This window comes from Lepidochelys kempii, chromosome 14 (genome assembly GCF_965140285.1).
Source record: "Lepidochelys kempii isolate rLepKem1 chromosome 14, rLepKem1.hap1, whole genome shotgun sequence".
Classification (NCBI taxonomy): Eukaryota; Metazoa; Chordata; order Testudines; family Cheloniidae; genus Lepidochelys; species Lepidochelys kempii.
The window spans coordinates 46221463-46240934 of record NC_136393.1 but is presented as its reverse complement, the minus strand read 5'-3'; the positions used below and the strand labels follow the sequence as shown (position 1 = coordinate 46240934).

At 58.4% G+C, this 19472-nt stretch overlaps 2 protein-coding genes across 5 annotated transcripts in view; one reads left to right on the top strand and one right to left on the bottom strand.

Annotated features, from left to right (window-relative positions):
• Positions 1-1417: 1417 nt before the first annotated feature.
• On the bottom strand, positions 1418-7346 carry POLR1H (RNA polymerase I subunit H). Of its 4 annotated transcripts, none has more exons than XM_073311220.2 (5): positions 7311-7346; positions 3638-3773; positions 3253-3353; positions 2943-3052; positions 1418-1442 (listed from the first exon to the last, which is right to left on the bottom strand). In XM_073311220.2, the coding sequence occupies exons 1-5, from the start codon at positions 7329-7331 to the stop codon at positions 1418-1420; spliced, it is 393 nt and encodes a 130-aa protein (XP_073167321.1). In that variant the 5' UTR covers positions 7332-7346. The 4 variants fall into 4 exon arrangements, with proteins under 4 accessions (XP_073167321.1, XP_073167323.1, XP_073167324.1 ...); XM_073311222.2 differs by lacking the exon at positions 7311-7346 and adding an exon at positions 4328-4425; XM_073311223.2 differs by lacking the exon at positions 7311-7346 and adding an exon at positions 4328-4389 and having other exon boundaries at positions 3638-3793.
• MGAT1 (alpha-1,3-mannosyl-glycoprotein 2-beta-N-acetylglucosaminyltransferase) overlaps positions 7300-19472 on the top strand; it is a 40008-nt gene continuing 27835 nt past the window's right edge. The window contains exon 1 of the mRNA XM_073311177.2: positions 7300-8383. The gene's annotated coding sequence lies outside the window, so the exon portion shown is untranslated. The remainder of the gene's footprint in view (positions 8384-19472) is intronic.

The following is a 19472-nucleotide window of genomic DNA, read 5'->3' as shown; positions in this document are numbered from 1 at the left end:
GGGGGGTCTGATGCAGTGGAAGACCATGGGCTGAGAGGCCCGATCATGTGGGGAAAGGCTGGGGAGGGGGCAGAAGGAGGAGAGATTCAGGAGAGGGGTGCACTTGGCAGCTGTGAGGTGGAACAAGGCCTGTGTGGGGCAAAAGGGGGGGCTGAGGAGGGAGAAGGGGATATTTGGGGGGATAGGGGGTTTCAGTGGGAACAGGGAGATGGAAAATGGGGAGCTGTGGGAGGGGGAGTTAAGTGAAGAGGGGATACGGGAGGGGAAGGCCATGGGGGGCTGAGGGGAAAAGTGGGGGCAAGGGGTGTGGAGGCGTAAGCGGGGAGCCATGTGAGGGAGTGTGAATGGGGCAGGGCTGGGGAGGAATCCCTGAGGATCTCTGATGTGGAGCAGCGTGGGGGGAACGGATGCCCACAGCCAGCACATGGGCGGGAGAGGCAGCTGTTGCCCACCACTGTCTCCAGCCCTTTCTAGACAGTCCTGAATGGAGGGGGTGGCGGGAGGAAGGACTGAGTGGGGGGCCAGTCCTGAAGGGCCAGGCTCTGCCAGCCTCAGCACCAGAGACAGTAGCAGGGACAGGGGGTGGCATTGGGGGAAGCAGGAAGGTGCAGTCAATGTTTTAACAGGGAACTCAGGACACCTGGGTTCAATTCACGCCTCTGCCCCTGACTCTATGTGGGACCTTAGGCAAGTCCTTTTACTTTTCTGTGCCCCCCCCCCCCCAATTGGCTGCTATTTGGGGCAGGGACTGTCTCTCCCTGTGAGTCTGGGCAGCACCCGGCACAACGGGGCCCCCATATCTGTGATTCTAGACCCAAGAGGAGAGTGACACACACAGGGTTCATGTACAAAATAGGGTTTTATTTACTTCTCCTAGGAGGAGGGGGTTGTTGCCTTGGCCGGAAATATGCACCCAGGACTCCCCAGCTGGTCTGTCCTCCAGAGCCCATGATCCTGAAAGAGGGGAGAAACCCCCCCTTGTCGTCCCCCCCAAAGCACAATACACCAACAGGCTCTCCCCGGAGAACACAGCAGCTGGGGTCCGGCATCGGAACTGCCAGAGCAGCCTTAAATAGTCTTGAGTTCTCCACAAATGGATCTACATCCCCTGGGGCTCATGACTTGGGGTTCCCCTAGGGGGTGTGGAAGGGGGATGGGGTATCCCCAATGGTTACACCCTTGGGAGTCACCTCCACAGGGCCGGGGTTGCGTTCATGCACCACCTTTGCTTCATTGTGCTGCAGACACCAGTGCAGTGAATGCTGAGTGGTGGTGGCTGTCAGCCCATAGGTCGACCCGGGCCTGAGCCAAGAAAAGGATCTTGTTAGGAGGTGAGGCAAGTTGTTCTGGGTAAAGGAGGGGTGGGTGTTACACCTAGTCTTCTCTTGTCCGTGGCCCCCTGCCCCCTGCTGCTCCATCATGAGTCTTCCTTCTCCTGGAACCTGTGCACAACAAAAGCCAAGCATCAATCCTTTGCAGAAGCTTTTACTTTTTTATTTCTTTTTTGATCTGTGGAACTGCCTGCTGCAGGATGCTGCTAAAGTCACAGGGAGACCACACACCTGCTGTGGGAAAGCTTTCCTCCCCTCCAGTATCCCTAATCCCTCTGGGGATGGAGATCCCCCATAAGCTGCTCTTTGGGCATGACCGGTGGTTCCATTTAAGAGAAGATAGAGGATGCCAGCCCCATCCCGACCCACTTTATTCCTTTTCTCCACTTTGGTTGATGAGTTACGTCACACGAAAGGCAGGGCATGTGGCTAAGAAGGGCCACTCCAGGAAGGAAGCCAGGAGAAGACTCAAAGGTGGGGCCAGCAGGAATACACGAACTGCTCCACGCTGGAAAATTAGATCTACTCAGCTACATCGCCCAGAGATGTGAAAAATATCCCCCTGAGCAGCCTGGTTAAGCCGACCTAAGTCCCAGCGTAGACAGCGCTTCAGTGATGGACGAATTCTTCACTTCAACTAGCTACCCGCCTCTCGGGGAGTGGATTCCCTGCGCCGATGGGAGAACCCCTCCTGCAGCGTAGGCGTTTCAAGTGTAGACAAGTCCAAAGACTCCCCCAAGCTCCCAGGGGTGGAAAGGCTGCAGGGAGCAGCAGCCAGCTAGGAAGGTTGGAGCGTGAAGGGCGTGTCTGCCAGAGGGAAGCCTTAGCCGGGACAGGGAGAAGAACCCTGCACAGAGGTGGGATTCAGCTAGGCAGGGGCTGTGTGGGGGAGTTCTTGCATTTCCCTCTGCACTTCTTGACCACACAAGAAGCCTCCATCCAAGTTCTTAGGCCACTTTGGTTTTTAATCAGTAAATCTCGGTTGCCCCGTACGCACCCAGTCCGACGTCAGCCAACGCACAGATGTTAGGTGAGTGTGCACCACATTATACGAAGGCCTGGGCGTAGCGTGAGTGAACAGCACTCTGGGAAAAATCTAAGCTACATCCCACAATACTCTGCAGTAATACCACCCTAGCGTTTGGCATCAGCAGATAGGAAAAATCAAGATACACGCCTAGTGTGCAAGCCAGGGAGGCCCCTTCACGGACCGGTACCTGGAATGCCAGTATCCACAACAAAGATAAGGAAAGGTACAGAACAAAAGGAACTGGGACAAACGGGTGGGTTGGATTTTAGTGAAGAGTTTTGTAACGTATAAAATCATCCCATAAATATGACTAGCTGAAATGCTTGGGAGCACATTGTGTACACCTTGTACAACAAGAAACCACAGTTAACTATTATTTTTCTGGCTGTTCCCTTTGGTTTTTTGGGGGGGTTGGGCTAACCATGAGGTCTCATTTTAAGGGAACAACCTGGATCAGTTTAGCTGATGAGGAAATACAGCTGAGATCTAGGTCACCTGGGGACGGGTCTCTTCCCCTGTGGGCAATAACTTTCCCGTCTTTCCCCTCTCACGTGGGCAGTAGGGAAGGGACGGCGCCTTACTTGCACTGGCCACAGGTGTAGAAGACGGTCTGTCCTTCGTCCGCTGATCTCATCTGCCGGGTGTGATAGACCATGCCCTCGTGACCACACTGGGGGCACTTCCTATCGATCTGAAAGGATCGCCAAGGCAGAGTCAAATCCATGGAATGAAGATTCCCTCCCACTCCCACAAAAAACTCCTCCACTGGGATAAAAGGGAAATAAGTCAAGGTCAGGTGATAATGTACCAGTGGGACTTCCTGCTGCAGGATGTTAGGAGACTCTTGACGTGTGTTTTCCTTCCCGCCCACCCACAGAAATCCCCACTCACCATGGGTCCCTTGACCTCCTGCCCGTCGTCCATGATCATCAGAGCCACAGAGCCCGGCCGGTTGAACTCGACACACGACTGGACCACCTTCCCTTCGAAATCTGTGCAGGGAGAGGAAGAGCGTTATCGAGGGATGTGAGCGTCAGACAGAGGAACTAATGCACTTCAGAGACTTGTCTCTCAGAGGGCCAGCACTGGACCCCACTCCTCTCCCAGAGCTGGGGACAGAGCCCAGGGAGTCCTGACTTCCAGCCTGCTCTGCTCTAACCCACTGCCCGCCCCCCCCCGTCCTCTCCCCGAGGGATTTCACTAGTGGACAGAGGGGAATCCAGCCCCCCTAGATAAATGCCAGTAGGTGTGTGGGGTGTGATGCTGCCGCCCTCACCGCGTACGTCCATGGAGAAGGAGCAGCGCACGCAGGTCACCTTGTCCTGGAAGCCTGGCAGGGGCAGGATGGTCCCACACTCCGGGCAGAAGTCCAGGTCCGACTGGAAGCAGGAGGTGCCCAGCTCCATGGCTGCCTGCGAGAAAAGCCACCGGACTAGCTGGGTGGCCAGCGGCACCGTGACCAGCGCTGCTCTGAGCTACCACAGGCCTCAGCCAGGCCCCCAAGCCCCTCCGGCACCGGGACGGGTGGGGGGCATGTTTACTTCCATCAATTTACAACCCCCAGTACCCATAACTCCTACCCCCGCCCCGGTGCCTCCCATAACCACACCCGCAACCCTCCTCCCACCCAGCCCCCTCCCACCTCACCCCACCCCTGCCCCCCAACCCTCTCCCCCACCCCATCCGTGCCCCCTCAGCCCTCCAGGGGACGCCTCAATAAATCTTCCACCCCTGATTATTCCCCCCCCCGCCCAGCATCCCATAACCACGCCCGCAACCCTCCTCCCACCCAGCCCCCTCCCACCTCACCCCGCCCCCGCCCCTGCCCCCCAACCCCATCCGTGCCCCCTCAGCCCTCCAGGGGACGCCTCAGTAAATCTTCCACCCCTGATTATCCCCCCCCCGGTGCCTCCTTCAAAAGGGCTGATTCCTGTCCCTTAATCAAGTCTCCTTGTGCCCCCCTCACCCCACAGCGGCGCGGCGCGGCTCCCCCTCCACCCCGGCCCCCCCACGTGTGCGAGCGTTCGGAGCAGACAACTGCGGCCCGGCCGGGGATAGAGCGTCTTCTAGTCCTCCAGAGGAGTAGAGGGGAAGCGGGAGGCAGAGTGTCGCCGGCCCAGCCCCTGCCCCGCCCCCGGTGCCCCTCACTCCCGACCCGCAGCCCCCCGCCAGCCCAGCCCCCCCCCGCTGTCCCGGTGCCCCTCACTCCCGACCCGCAGCCCCCCGCCAGCCCATCCCCCCCCCCCGCTGTCCCGGTGCCCCTCACTCCCGACCCGCAGCCCCCCGCCAGCCCAGCCCCACCCCCCACGCTCTCCCGGTGCCCCTCACTCCCGACCCGCAGCCCCCCGCCAGCCCAGCCCCCCCCCACGCTCTCCCGGTGCCCCTCACTCCCGACCCGCAGCCCCCCGCCAGCCCAGCCCCCCCCCCCGCTCTCCCGGTGCCCCTCACTCCCGACCCGCAGCCCCCCGCCAGCCCAGCCCCACCCCCCACGCTCTCCCGGTGCCCCTCACTCCCGACCCGCAGCCCCCCGCCAGCCCAGCCCCCCCCCACGCTCTCCCGGTGCCCCTCACTCCCGACCCGCAGCCCCCCGCCAGCCCAGCCCCCCCCCCCACGCTCTCCCGGTGCCCCTCACTCCCGACCCGCAGCCCCCCGCCAGCCCAGCCCCACCCCCCACGCTCTCCCGGTGCCCCTCACTCCCGACCCGCAGCCCCCCGCCAGCCCAGCCCCACCCCCCACGCTCTCCCGGTGCCCCTCACTCCCGACCCGCAGCCCCCCGCCAGCCCAGCCCCACCCCCCACGCTCTCCCGGTGCCCCTCACTCCCGACCCGCAGCCCCCCGCCAGCCCAGCCCCACCCCCCACGCTCTCCCGGTGCCCCTCACTCCCGACCCGCAGCCCCCCGCCAGCCCAGCCCCACCCCCCACGCTCTCCCGGTGCCCCTCACTCCCGACCCGCAGCCCCCCGCCAGCCCAGCCCCACCCCCCACGCTCTCCCGGTGCCCCTCACTCCCGACCCGCAGCCCCCCGCCAGCCCAGCCCCACCCCCCACGCTCTCCCGGTGCCCCTCACTCCCGACCCGCAGCCCCCCGCCAGCCCAGCCCCACCCCCCACGCTCTCCCGGTGCCCCTCACTCCCGACCCGCAGCCCCCCGCCAGCCCAGCCCCACCCCCCACGCTCTCCCGGTGCCCCTCACTCCCGACCCGCAGCCCCCCGCCAGCCCAGCCCCACCCCCCACGCTCTCCCGGTGCCCCTCACTCCCGACCCGCAGCCCCCCGCCAGCCCAGCCCCCCCCCCACGCTCTCCCGGTGCCCCTCACTCCCGACCCGCAGCCCCCCGCCAGCCCAGCCCCCCCCCCACGCTCTCCCGGTGCCCCTCACTCCCGACCTGCAGCCCCCCGCCAGCCCAGCCCCCCCCCCCCGCTCTCCCGGTGCCCCTCACTCCCGACCTGCAGCCCCCCGCCAGCCCAGCCCCCCCCCCCCCGCTCTCCCGGTGCCCCTCACTCCCGACCTGCAGCCCCCCGCCAGCCCAGCCCCCCCCCCCCGCTCTCCCGGTGCCCCTCACTCCCGACCTGCAGCCCCCCGCCAGCCCAGCCCCCCCCCCCCGCTCTCCCGGTGCCCCTCACTCCCGACCTGCAGCCCCCCGCCAGCCCAGCCCCCCCCCCCGCTCTCCCGGTGCCCCTCACTCCCGACCTGCAGCCCCCCGCCAGCCCAGCCCCCCCCCCCGCTCTCCCGGTGCCCCTCACTCCCGACCTGCAGCCCCCCGCCAGCCCAGCCCCCCCCCCCGCTCTCCCGGTGCCCCTCACTCCCGACCTGCAGCCCCCCGCCAGCCCAGCCCCCCCCCCCGCTGTCCCGGTGCCCCTCACTCCCGACCTGCAGCCCCCCGCCAGCCCAGCCCCCCCCCCGCTGTCCCGGTGCCCCTCACTCCCGACCTGCAGCCCCCCGCCAGCCCAGCCCCCCCCCCACGCTCTCCCGGTGCCCCTCACTCCCGACCTGCAGCCCCCCGCCAGCCCAGCCCCACCCCCGCTCTCCCGGTGCCCCTCACTCCCGATCTGCAGCCCCCCGCCAGCCCAGCCCCCCCCCACGCTCTCCCGGTGCCCCTCACTCCCGACCTGAAGCCCCCTGCCAGCCCAGCCCCCTGCCCTCCCCCCGCTCTCCTGGTGCCCCTCACTCCCGACCCGCAGCCCCCCGCCAGCCCAGCCCCCCCCCCCGCTGTCCCGGTGCCCCTCACTCCCGACCTGCAGCCCCCCGCCAGCCCAGCCCCCCCCCCGCTCTCCCGGTGCCCCTCACTCCCGACCTGCAGCCCCCCGCCAGCCCAGCCCCCCCCCCCCCCGCTCTCCCGGTGCCCCTCACTCCCGACCTGCAGCCCCCCGCCAGCCCAGCCCCCCCCCGCTCTCCCGGTGCCCCTCACTCCCGACCTGCAGCCCCCCGCCAGCCCAGCCCCCCCCTCCCGCTCTCCCGGTGCCCCTCACTCCCGACCTGCAGCCCCCCGCCAGCCCAGCCCCCCCCCGCTCTCCCGGTGCCCCTCACTCCCGACCTGCAGCCCCCCGCCAGCCCAGCCCCCCCCCCACGCTCTCCTGGTGCCCCTCACTCCCGACCTGAAGCCCCCTGCCAGCCCAGCCCCCTGCCCTCCCCCCGCTCTCCTGGTGCCCCTCACTCCCGACCCGCAGCCCCCTGCCAGCCCAGCCCCCCCCCCCCCCCCCGCTCTCCCGGTGCCCCTCACTCCCGACCTGCAGCCCCCCGCCAGCCCAGCCCCCTGCCCTCCCCCCGCTCTCCTGGTGCCCCTCACTCCCGACCCGCAGCCCCCTGCCAGCCCAGCCCAGCCCAGCCCAGCCCCCTGCCCTCCCCCCGCTCTCCTGGTGCCCCTCACTCCCGACCCGCAGCCCCCTGCCAGCCCAGCCCCCGCTCTCCCGACTCCTTCCCCAAATCCTCGCCCCGGCCCTGCCTCTTCCCCACCTTCTCCCCTGAGTGTGCCATGTTTCCGCTCCTCCTCCTCCCTCCAAGCACACCGCCAAACAGCTGTTTGGCAGTGGCAAGGCGGGAAGCACTGGGAGGTAGGCGGAGGATTGGGGACACGGCGCGCTCAGGGGAAGAGATGGGTTGCGGAGCTTGGCTGCCGGTGGGTGCAGAGCACCCACTAATTTTTCCCCATGGGTGCTCCAGCCCTGGAGCACCCATGGCGTCGGCACCTATGACCTGAAATGTAGGGAGGAGGTAACGGGGGAGACACAGAGCCCCTGGTGTGAGTTGCAGAGAGTCCCTGAAACAGAGGGAGAGGAGAGGGGTACACACAGGGAACTTGTGGGAGGGAATAGAGGGAGCCCCTGGTGGGAGCAGGGACCTCAGCCCGCACAAGCCATGATGTGTGTGAATGTCTAGGACAGATGGGGAGACTGAGGTGCAGAGTGGTTAAGTGACTTGCCCAAGGTCAGACAGCAACTCTGTGGCAGGGCCAGGTTTCGCATCCAGGACGAATATGCTGCTCTAACTCATTAGACCCCACTCCCACCCCCTAAAGCTGGGATAGAACCCAGAAGTCCTGGCTCCTCACCCCATTGACTAGCTGTCTCTGCAGGGAGGCTAAAGGATCTAGCAGCAGGACAGCTCTTCTATAGGTCAGTTGGTCCTGTGTGTTTAGTGCTGCAGGACAGGGGTTCTATTCCTGGCTCCCCAGAAGCGTGTATAGCTGGGATTGCATTTCCTGACTGATCAGTGGGGATTCCAGTGCAGCTTTGCCACTGCCATCCACTCCCTGGTTTGTGGGAAAATCACGGGACAAGTGTCCGAGTCGTTGCCTGGCAGGTTCTCCGCTCAGGGAGGCAGCTCCTCCTTATCCAAGCGTCCAACCCATTGCGCTGAATCCTCAGTGCAGATCAGAGAAGACACCCCAGCCCGTTGTCTGAGCCTCAATCTCTTCTCTTGGAAGCACCAGGTCCTTCATGAGGTCCCTCTGCTCCTCCTCCGAGCTGACCAGCCAGTACTCAAAGACCTCCATGGCTGGCTTGCAGATCTCCTGCACCTGGTGGAAGGTAAGCTGGTGCCTCCAGGCCTGCGAGACCTTGCTGGCATCCCTCCACACTGGGAGGACCTCGGGGTCCAGAGGCCCGGACCAGTGGGTGATGTTGGGCACCCAGGCCTTGAGCCGGGGGGAGGAGGCCAAGCTGGCGTAGCGGTACCGATCGGCCACCTAGCCCAGCAGATCCCAGACCAGGTCTTCATAGCGAGTCAGGAGGTAGCATCCACACAGGGCAGGAGGTGGGTGGTACAAGGCGGCCACGTACATGCTGGCTTGGCTGTGGCAGACTTTGCGCATGGCCAGCCGGGCGTTGGGCGTCGCGTTGTGGGACAGCTGGTGAGCAAGTTGTCCGGGTACAGTGAGATGAGCTGGTGGGAGGTGTAGATGGTCTGGGGGTCCCGCACCAGGTGGGTGATGCTGAGGTTGAGGGCTGGGTCGGCCAAGGATGGGTAGAGCGCCTCCAGCTGGAAGAACCTGATGACCTTCAGCGCCACGTGGCTGTAGGTGATGCAGGCCTCTGCCACCTTCCCGAAGGGGCTGGCATCGCAGTGGACCTGGCAATCCGCCGGCCTCACAATGTCCCCACGCCGGAAGGCCTCGCAGGTGGGTGGGGAGCAGAGGGCCTGACTCGTGGGCCACATGAAGATCTGGGATGCCTGGCGGGGCTGCAGCACAAAGTCCTGTAGCGCGGCCATCTCACACCGGAAGAGGGCACAGAGCAGGTCCCAGACGGGCCCCTGCAGCATCTCCAGGCTGCCTCCGGGCAGGCGGTGCCAGACATGCTTGGCCGGCTCCATCAGGTGGAAGACGTTGGGGTGCTGGCTGAAGAGCTGGCCAGCGAAGGGGGAGCCCGTGTGCCGGCTGGAGAGGAGGAGCACGTGGGTCCTGCCGGGAGGGGGTGGCGCGGTGCCATGGAGGCGCCAGGTGGTGACTCTGGCGAACATCCTGCCCAGATGGAGGAACCTACCGCAGACAGAACGAGGTTTAGCGGGGGCATGTCCTCTCATCCCTCTCCTCCCCCAGAAGCCTCTTGGGCAAAGCTCTATGCTGTCATGTAATGGACACCACCTTGGCCAACGCACAGGGGATTGACTGGGGAACCTCCGTACATAAGAACGGCCATACTGGGTCACACCAAAGGTCCATCTAGCCTAGTATCCTGTCTTCCATGCCAGGTGCCCCAGTGAGAATGAAAGGAACAAGGAATTATCAAGTGATCCATCCCCTGTCGCTCATTCCCAGCATCTGGCAAACAGAGGCTAGGGACACCATTCCTGCCCGTCCTGGCTAATAGCCATTGATGGACCTATCCTCCATGAACTTATTTAGTTCTTTTTTTAAACACTCTTATAGTCTTGGCCTTCACAACATCCCCTGGCAAGGAGTTCCACAGGTTGACTGTGCGTTGTGTGAAGAAATAGTTCTTCTTTCATGTAAATTCCAATCAGATGTATGTGCTTGTGCGCATGGCAGCCGGAAGATTTTTCCCCCAGCAGTGTCTATTAAGTCAGTCCGGGCGCCCCCTGGAGTGGCACCATCATGGTGCTTAATATAGGGCCCTACCCACCGACCACCCCCTCAATTCCTTCTTACCGCCAGTGACAGTTAGCTGGAACTTCCCCTTTGGCAGTCTGTATATAGTTCTCATTAGTTTTGTAAAAACAATGAGTAGTCCTTGTGGCACCTTAGAGACTAACAAATTTATTTGGGCATAAGCTTTCGTGGGCTAGAATCCACTTCATCAGATGCAGTTAGTGTTAAGTAGGTTAGTAGGTACTTTACTTAGTTCTTAAGTTTCCTTTGGAGGAGTTTCTCCTCCTGCGGTATCCCAGTGCTGGGGCATGCCGTGGTCTCCTGTCTTCAAAGCCTGTGAAGTCTGTGGCAAGTGTATGCCCAGAAGCGATCCTCACGCTTCGTGTTTGAAGTCTTTGGGGAAGAGCCATCAAAGGGGTCGCTGTAGGATCTGCAGGGGGTTTCATCCCAGGACACTGAAAGATAGAGATCAGCTCCTGAAGATCCTACTAATGGAAGTGGCACTCCAGACCCAGTCTGACCCTGGGTCAGCGGACCTGGCGCTGAGTACCTCCTCCTTGGTACGCAGTGCCCCGGCACTGTCGGCATGGGGATCAGTGCCGAGTAAAGGCAAGGTCTCTCAGCACCATCATGGCTCCACTCGTGGCTCACAGGCTGCAGGTAGGCACCGGTCTCAGTCGCCGATGCCGCAGAAGAAGAGGAGGCCAGAGAAGGGTCGTTTCCCCCGGGCTAGACCCAAGGAGCCAGCCGTTGTGAGACTCGAGTTGGGCACACTACTTCGGCCCCACTGCCAGAGATGGTCGTGTCAACTCCTGCCCCCAAGGAAGGGCGGTCAAGTCTGGACCCTTCTTGCTCACCGAGGCTGAGCCGACACCTACACCTCTCATCGACCCTGGAGGCATTTGAGGCAGCATGGGACCCGCTCCAGCTCACGGCACTGTTCTCCCTGCCTAGACGGGAGAGGTCACTTGCACAAGTCGCTCCCTGGGCACCGCCAAGGGGAAAGCCTGCAATGATGGCCTGGCAGTCTCCATCCCCGGAGCACCGCTCCCCAGCATCAGAACAGGGTCAGCAACCTCATCGGTCCCTGAGCCCTCGGTGTGGACCCTTGGCACCTCCCAGTACAGGTCCTCCTCAAGATATGGAGTCTTCAGTGATATTGATAGCTCCAGCCTGGTCCCGCCAACAGTGGTCCACATCTCTCCTGGAAATGTCCGTGGAAGCCCCAGTTACCTTGCCGCTCCTTCCGGGCTTAATAACTCAGGATCACAGCCGTCTCCAGCACCCGAGCCTTGAGTTGTTGCACCTCACGGCGTGGAAGCTCCATGGCTGAACCCCACAGAGCTCTCCTGCTTGGACCTGTTTAGACAAGCCCTCCTTGGCAGTAGGAAACCCTCCACCAGAGCAACCTACCTGGCCAAGTGGAAGAGATTCTCAATCTGGTTGGTGCAGCATCACTCATCCCCGACGCTCACCTCTATACCACTTATACTGGACTGTCTTCTCCATCTCAAGCAGCAGGGACTGTCCATGTCGTCAATAAGGGTTAACTTGGCCACCATCTCTGCCTTCTATCCAGGCTCAGAGGGCCGGTCGGTGTTTGCCAACCCTATGGTCAGCCGTTTCCTGAAGGGTCTCGACAAGCTATATCTGCACATCCAGCAACCAACCCTGACCTGGGACTGCAATCTGATCCTTTCCAAATGGATGGGTCTGCCCTTTGAACCACTGGCGACGTGTTCCCCGCTCTACCTGTCATACAAGGTGGCATTTCTGGTAGCGATAACCTCAGCCAGGAGGGTGTCAGAGCTCAAAGCCCTGACATCAGAGCCCCGGTACACCGTGTTCTATAAAGGACAAGGTTCAGCTCAGGCCCCACCCGTCTTTCCTCCCGAAGGTTGTCTCCCATTTTCACATCAACCAGGACATCTTCCTCCCACTGTTCTATCCTAAGCCGCACTCGAGCGGCGGAGAGCAGAGGTTGCACTCATTGGATGTCCACAGAGCGCTAGCCTTCTACATGGAGAGAACAAAGCCGTTCCGAAAGTCCATTCAACTGTTTGTGGCCGTGGCAGACAGGATGAAGGGTCTTTCAATCTCCCAACTAATTTCCTCATGGATCACGTCCTGCATCGATGAATGCTATTACCTGGCAGAGGTGCCCGCCTCTCCACTCGCAAAGCACTCCACTAGGGCACAAACTTCTTCAGCAGCATTCCTGGTGCAAGTCCCAACTCAGGAAATCTGCAGAGCAGCGACATGGCCCTCCATGCACACTTTCACTATGCTCTACACGATTACCCAGCAGGCCAGAGACGATGCGGCCTTTGGACAAGCAGTTCTCCAGTCAGTGGACAGCTCCCACCCTGCCTCCATAACTTAGGCTTGTGAGTCCCCTGATTGGAATGGACATGAACAATCACTCGAAGAAGAAAAAATGGTTACTCACCTTCTCGTAAGTCTTGTTCTCCAATACCCACCCACCTATCCCTCTGTCGGAGTAGCCAGCAAGAAGGAACTGAGGCGGTTCAGTAGGGCCCTATATTGAGCGCCAGGAAGGCGCCACTCCAGGGGGCGCCCACACCGACCCGACGGATATTGCTAGGAGGAAAAACTCCCGGCTGCCGTGCACACACGCACACACACCTGATTGGAATGGACAAGAACAAGAGTTACGAGAAGGTGAATAACTTTTTTTTCCTTTTGTTTGTTTTAAACCTGCTGCCTATTAATTTCATTGGGTGACCCCTAGTTCTTGTGTTATGAGAAGGAGGTAACAACACTTCCTTATTTACTTTCTCCACACGTGTCATGATTTTATAGACCTCTATCACATCCCACTTTAGTCATCTCATTTCCAAGCTGAAAAGTCCCAGTTTTACTAATCTCTCCTCATATGGAAGCTGTTCCAGACCCCTAATCATTTTTGTTGCCCTTTTCTGAACCTTTTCCGATTCCAATATATCTTTTTTTGAGATGGGGCGACACATCTGCACACAGTATTCAAGATGTGGATGTACCATGGATTTATATAGAGGCAACATGATATTTTCTGTCTTATTATCTATCCCTTTCCTAATGATTCCCAATATTCAGTTTACTTTTTTGACTGCTATTGCACATTGAATGGATGTTTTCAGAGAACTCTCCACAATGACTCCAAGATCTCTTTCTTGAGTGGTAAAAGAGGGGGTGAACAGACTTCATCATTTTATATGTATAGGTGGGATTATGTATTCCAGTGTGCATTACTTTGCATTTATCAACAGTGAATTTCATCCGCCATTTTGTTGCTCAGTCACCCAGTTTTGTGAGATTCATGAGTCTGTGTTTGAAAACTCCAGCTGCTCCCCAGCTTGCTGTGACTTTGCAGAAACACTTGCCAGAGATCCAGTGCATTTATGAACCGACTGCCATCCAATGTGCTGATGAGGGCTTTGTTATTATGACTGTTTCTTTCTTTTTCTTGCTAAAAACAAGAACAGTTTCAAAGAACAGTTGAGTTGTGCAGCCATCTGACAACCATCACTGACTTTGTCTTTCTAGCCATGGTCTGTCTCTCTTTAGATTTCTCTTCTCCCCCTCTCCTCCCTTCCAAATTTTATATGTGTGGATGGGATAATTTATTTGTATGGATGCAAAATAAAAGTTTTAAATGTGGCATTGTGAAGAGAAGGGACTGAATGAGGATGTCAGATACATACAGTGCTTGGTATCACACCAACGGGTGTGATAGATAGAGAGATAAAGGGACGCCACCCAAAGCACTATCTGGCAGCAGGTCCCAGCGTGACAAGCACTCTTACCTCAGTTTCCCTTCTCAGGTAACGTACGGACGCTATACCAGGCTCTGTTGATGAAATCATACCCCTCCTGGGGACCCATCTGTGATGGGTTTACCCACAGGGTGCCACCTGGAAATGGGGTACCACTGAGCCCTCTGACCCACCAGCCTGGGCTCCCTCTCAGACTGTGTTGCTGTGACAAGTTTCAAAACCCTCCAAGCTTGCACTTTCACCAGCGTTCACACGGGTGGGGACACACCCAGCTGCAATTATATGCAGACTCTCTAACCACCAGCCTCCCACCTAAGACCCCAGAGCAGTACCATCCTGCCTGGTCAAATCTGGCCAGTACATGGGTTTAATACCTGGTCTGCTTCTCTCTCAATGTGAAGAGGTCCATACACACTTGTGGTAACCAGGCCAAGATTTTCCCCAGACACCTTAGTCAAACACACATTGGTTTGGATTAAAACATAAAATAAGTTTATTAATTACAAAAGATAGATTTTAAGTGATTCTAAGTGATGGTAAACAGATCAAAGCAGATTACCTAGTAAATAAACAAAACCGCAAACTGAGCTTAACACACTAGATAGGTAGAATATGAATTAGCAAATTCTCCCCCTGAGTGATAAAAAGACTGGCATATTTTTAAGGCACAAGCTGCCTTGGCTTTGTAGCTTGGGTTTCCCAGGTTTTCATACAGAGGCTAGAAATCCCTTTAGCTTGAGACCATCACTTCCCACAGTCCAGTCTTTGTTCCTCAGGTGTTTCCAGGCGTGTTGTTGTAGGGGGAGTGAGGTCCCCTCATGATGTCATTTCCCCCTTTTATTTCTTCTTCCCACTTGCTGGAAAGCTCTTTTGCTGTGACCTGGGACAAACAGTTCCTGTTGTGTAGTGCTAGCTCGGAGAGGTTTCTGTTGTCCACAGTTCCTGGGGTCATCCTCGTGCTTGTGTGTGTTTCCTCAATAAGCCAGTCACATTGTTTGGCCTTTTGACTGTTGTACCTGAAAGGCTTCTTGTGGGTGTTTTCAACCTCACGTCAGGTTTCAGTAACACACACATCGCCAAACTTCATCACTTCACACGCAACGACAGCACACATCATCCAACGAGATATTACTGTCTAGCAGATCAGGACTTTTAGAATGACACCTCACAAGGCATCCTTTGTACAAAGCACATCCTAAATACATGACAGTGGTGAATATGCGGGTGCCAGGGTGTCACACCGTTTATTACAAATCATAATGTAAATAGTCTATACAAACTACCCCAACCATGGTCTATATCACCCCTACTTTTCCACAGCCTCTCTTCTGGGCGTTTCATGCCCTTAGCGCTCGCTCTGTTCCCTGGGTTCCAGCTCTCAGGCCCTGGAGATGTCAGTGGGGGATCTCCTCTGCTGCTCACCTGCCACCCGCTGTATCCAGCCCTTGGGGAGGTCAGCCGGCAAACCCCTCTGGCTGATCTCCTCCCTTTAGCCTTTAAGTCTCTATCTCACTGGGTCTCTCTTCTCTCATATCCTCCGTGATCCTCTCCACCCCTCATGAGCTGCCCTGAACTCTTAATTGGCCAAACTGAGAGCACCGGCCCAGGGGAGCAGGGTCTGCTTCATTGCTGGGGCCAGCTACCCTGTGACAGACCTGCAGGCAGACAGACAGATTTCCCTGCCATTGGCACATGCCCTTCCTAAGCCACAAAATATACTTCAGCTTATTTGATCTGCATCCTCTTATTAAGGATTAGCTGGCCGCATGGTATTTGGGTAAGATCTGAGACTCATATTGACCTGGGGATAAGTGTCTGGGCCTTTGGGATTGGTGAGCTTCCCATACGGTAAATCAGGTTTTCAGTAACCTCCCACTCTATTAGACCTGTTTGTCTAGATGGGAGCCAAGGGCTGAAATTTCTTAAGGGGACTAAGCTGGCTTCTTGTTAGCCAGTGTGGTACTACAGAAGCTCTTTTGTTACTGGCTAATTATAGAATAAACCAGCATTTTGTGGCAAGGGTCTGCCCTATTTCTTGCAGTCTGCCCTGAGTGTGGCATCCTCAGTGTGGCCCATCCAGCCATCCGGTCACAGTCAGCAAGGTAAAATAGCTACTGCATAGACAGGTATGGCACTTCGGAATCCTGCAGATAACACCAGGAGCTCCTTGCTCTGTTTATGTGTAGTTCTTCTCAGGAGCCAAGGCAATGGGTTTCTCCCAGCCACCTGGAAAAAGAGGCGGGAAAGAACTGTTCCCACCCTCTACTGTGAAGCATCGCAAGCCAATTACAGCAGTAGCGAGGCGTCAAAGTGCGTAAGAACTTCAGATGAGATCAGCAATTTCCGTCCGATGCAAACTCAGTCTTTAGTCCATTTCGGGTTTTTTTTTTTTTTGCTTGTAAGGGTTCATGTAAAGATGTCGATACTGTTGCCAAATTAGGCAGAAATTTACCATCGTCATTGAGCAGTCTTAAGAATATAAGAACGGCCATACTGGATCAGACCAAAGGTCTGTCTAGCCCAGTGTCCTGTCTTCTGACAGTGGCCAATGCCAGGTGCCCCAGAGGGAATGAACAGAACAGGGAATCATCAAGTGATCCATCCCCTGTTGCCCATTCCTCTGCAATGTATGAGGCCATTGGCCCTTCTAGCCCTGTAGGTCCACTCCCTCCACCCTCCACCCAAATTCACAGGCTCACAAACCCCTCCCCACAATAATAGATCAGATTTCCTCTCCACTCCCTGTCAGAGAGCACCTGATGAAGGAATATGCAAATATTCTGCTCTCCCTTGCACACATGGGGAAACTGAGGCTCAGCGGGCAGACAAGGCTTGCCCAAAGTCAGTGCTGGAAGTAGGAATGGAACCGAGGGGCCCAGTCCAGTGGGCAAACCACTACACCATGCTGCTTGCAGAAGGAAATGCTTATTGGACTAGCCAATGTGAACTAGGTGCACTTGCATGGGCCCCCCTGCAACTCCATGCACCAGGTCGCAACATCACTCACTCAGATTTGGCCCGTCCAACCACCCCACATCACCTCTGTCAGAATGGAGGGTTTGGCGCGGGATCGTGCGAGTGAGGGCAGGGTGGTGGGAGGGAGCGGAGTGGAGTTGGGTGGTCAGGGTTGGGAGAAGCTGCCTTCATTTGGGATGGGAGCAGACTGCCGAGCCAGGGGGTGTGCCAGTGAGTGGCCAGGAGGGGCCCGGTGGTGGGGATGAAGTGCTGAGGGTGAGTTTTAGGGTGAGTTAGGGAGGTGCGGGGGAAGGGTTGTGGGTGAGTGGGGAATGCTGGGAGGAGGGGTGAGTTGGGAGAAATGGGGATATTGGGGGGAAGGGGTGGGGGGCTGGGATTTTGCAGACTGCGCCCAGGGGGACTGAGGTGTTGGGGGCTGCAGTGAGCTGGGTGTATATCAAGGCTGCTGGGATATGTGGGGTGTGGGATGGGAGGGATATCCAGGGGTCTGTGTGGAGTTGGGGCCTTTTGCTGTCTAGTTTATAGAAGGTGGGGGGACCCCCAAATTCCACGGTGCACAGAGCCCTCAAAATCTTTAATCCAGGCCTGCCTGGACTCCACCCCAAACAGCCCTTAGCTGAGTTTCAGCCTATTCTCACTTTCCCCAGGATCCCCACACACATTCTTCTCCCACTTGGTGGCAGGGGGCTGGTAGCTTTCGCACACCCCTAGATGGTCCTCCAGGTTCCCATACATGTTAGCAAAGGGAATTCTGGATGCCTGGGGGTGCCTTGTTCCCACCCACCCATTTCTGTGCCTGATATTAAGTCACCGAGTATTGCTCGGAATCGATAGCTGAAGAGAATCCAGGAGTCCTGCCTCCCAGCTCCCTGCTCTAACCCACACCCCTCCCAGAGGTGGGAAGAGAACCCAGGCGTCCTGGGGGTCGGGGCTGTAACTTCCAGACGTTGCTGCCGTGCACTAACCCCAGCGTCCTGCTCTCGACGCTGACTCACTCTGAGAACTGTCTCAGCTCAACTCACCCCATGGGAAGGGAGAATCCCTGCTCCATGGCTCAGCGCACCGCAGGGTTTGGGCTGGGGTCACAATGCCAGCGATGGGTCTGAGGGCTGGGAGATGAGACCTGGGGTCTAGGGGAGCCCTCGGTATAGATGGGGCTGTGACTAGAGCAGGGGTTGTGGCCCCAATCCTGGTGCAGTGCTCAGGGGCTGGGGTTACTCCTCCCCAGGCGACTCTCCCCTAGACGGCATTGCTGGAGGAGTCTCCTGGCCAATTTGGTGCACGGAGTCCCTGGGGCAGTGCAAACCTCAGCAGCCAAGTCCCAGCCCTTTGGGAGGCTTCAGGGAGTCACAGCCCCCGGCCTCTTCCTGGCTCCAACGTCCATAAGGGCCCTGCCTGCTCCCTCTCCTCCACCCATGGCCATGTGCAGTCAGCGACAGCACACGGAGGAGCCTCCCACAATCACAGAGACACAGGGCCCTTCTCAGCTGTGCTTTGGAGCTGGGGCAGCTCGGGCATAGTGTGAGACCGTGCTCACGAGCCCAGAGAGAGACCCCAGGGCTGGGGTAGGTCAGGGAGCAGGGACACAGGCTGGGGATCCTACCTCCTTCCAGCCATCCACTGTACTTCTCCAGCTCAGTCCAGCTCTCTGGGTGTCTCTCCCCAACTCGCTATCCTTCTGCCAGTCTGTCTCTCTTTCGCTCCCTCTCTATCCTTCTACCTCTCCTCCATCCATCTCTCTGCAGATCTCTCTGCTCTTCTATCTGTCTCTGTATTGCTCCTTTTATCCATCCTTCTCTCTGCCTTTCGTTCTGTCCTAACAATTCACCTCTCGCTCCCTCTCTCTCTCCTCCATCCTCTCCTCTCTTGGACTCTCCCTCTCTTTTCCCGTCCGTGCTCGTCTGGCATCCATCAGTCCATCCACACTCTCTCTCCATTCCTTTCCTTCTATCCATCTCTCTCTCTCCTCCCCATCTCTGGGATTTCTTTCATTCCTTCACTGTGGTCTCCGGGCTTCTAGGAGACCCTGCCAGCTGAGAGAGGTTCAGGATATCTCTCCCAGCCTGGGGCAACCTGCCCACTGGTACTTCACTCACACACCGAGCAGACTTGGTTCCATGGATCGGGGGGGAGCTACCCTGTGACCATGCAACACTGGCTCTGAGCATCCAGTTTGCCACATTCCCCTCCTTTTGAGACCCGCCCCAGGAATGTGTGTGTGTGTGTGGGGGGGCAACACTTGCAGCCTCTGGGCTTCCAGAGCCAGATGCAGATGGTGCTGCCCCACAGCAGGGGACAAACTTAGCTGCCCTCCCTGACCCCGGAGCATCCTTTGACATTCAGCTCCACAGCTCGGGGCGGCCTCGTCCCAGGGACTGGGGGGCTCAGCACAGGGGAGCAGGGACTCCAGACTCTGTCCTGGCATCGGAGCATCTGAGCCGCCTGGAGCTGCCCGGGCAGGAGGCACCTGGGCAGAGCAGAGCCGGAGGTGAATGGAGGTGAGTCCGGGTTTTTCTCCACCTCTAGTTCATGCTTATTCCTGGGGAGGGTCCAAGGGCTGGGGAGCATGTGGGATGGTTAGATTTGTTAGCTCTGTGCAATGGGTCTGATAAAACTTCCCTGCGTCCCAGGGGTGCTGTGAGGATAAACCCATAAGAGATTGTTAGGTGCTCAGATACTGTGGTTCTGCAGAGCAGACAAGTGCCATTGATTGGTAGATTTGGTTAGGGTTGAAATCTTATCCAGGGCCCCCAACCCACAAACATGCAGGGATAACTTTGCACAGGTGAGTCGTTAATCACCTGGGTGAGTGTCTGA

Bases quoted from the DNA above. Each gene is read 5' to 3' on its own strand.
- POLR1H (XM_073311220.2), bottom strand. From the start codon at position 7,331: ATGGCACACTCAGGGGAGAAG. The intron at 3,354-3,637 runs GTGAGGGCGGCA...CTCCCTGCACAG, and splicing joins CTTCTCCATGGACGTACGCG to ATTTCGAAGGGAAGGTGGTC. The intron at 3,053-3,252 runs GTGAGTGGGGAT...CGATCCTTTCAG, and splicing joins AGGAGGTCAAGGGACCCATG to ATCGATAGGAAGTGCCCCCA.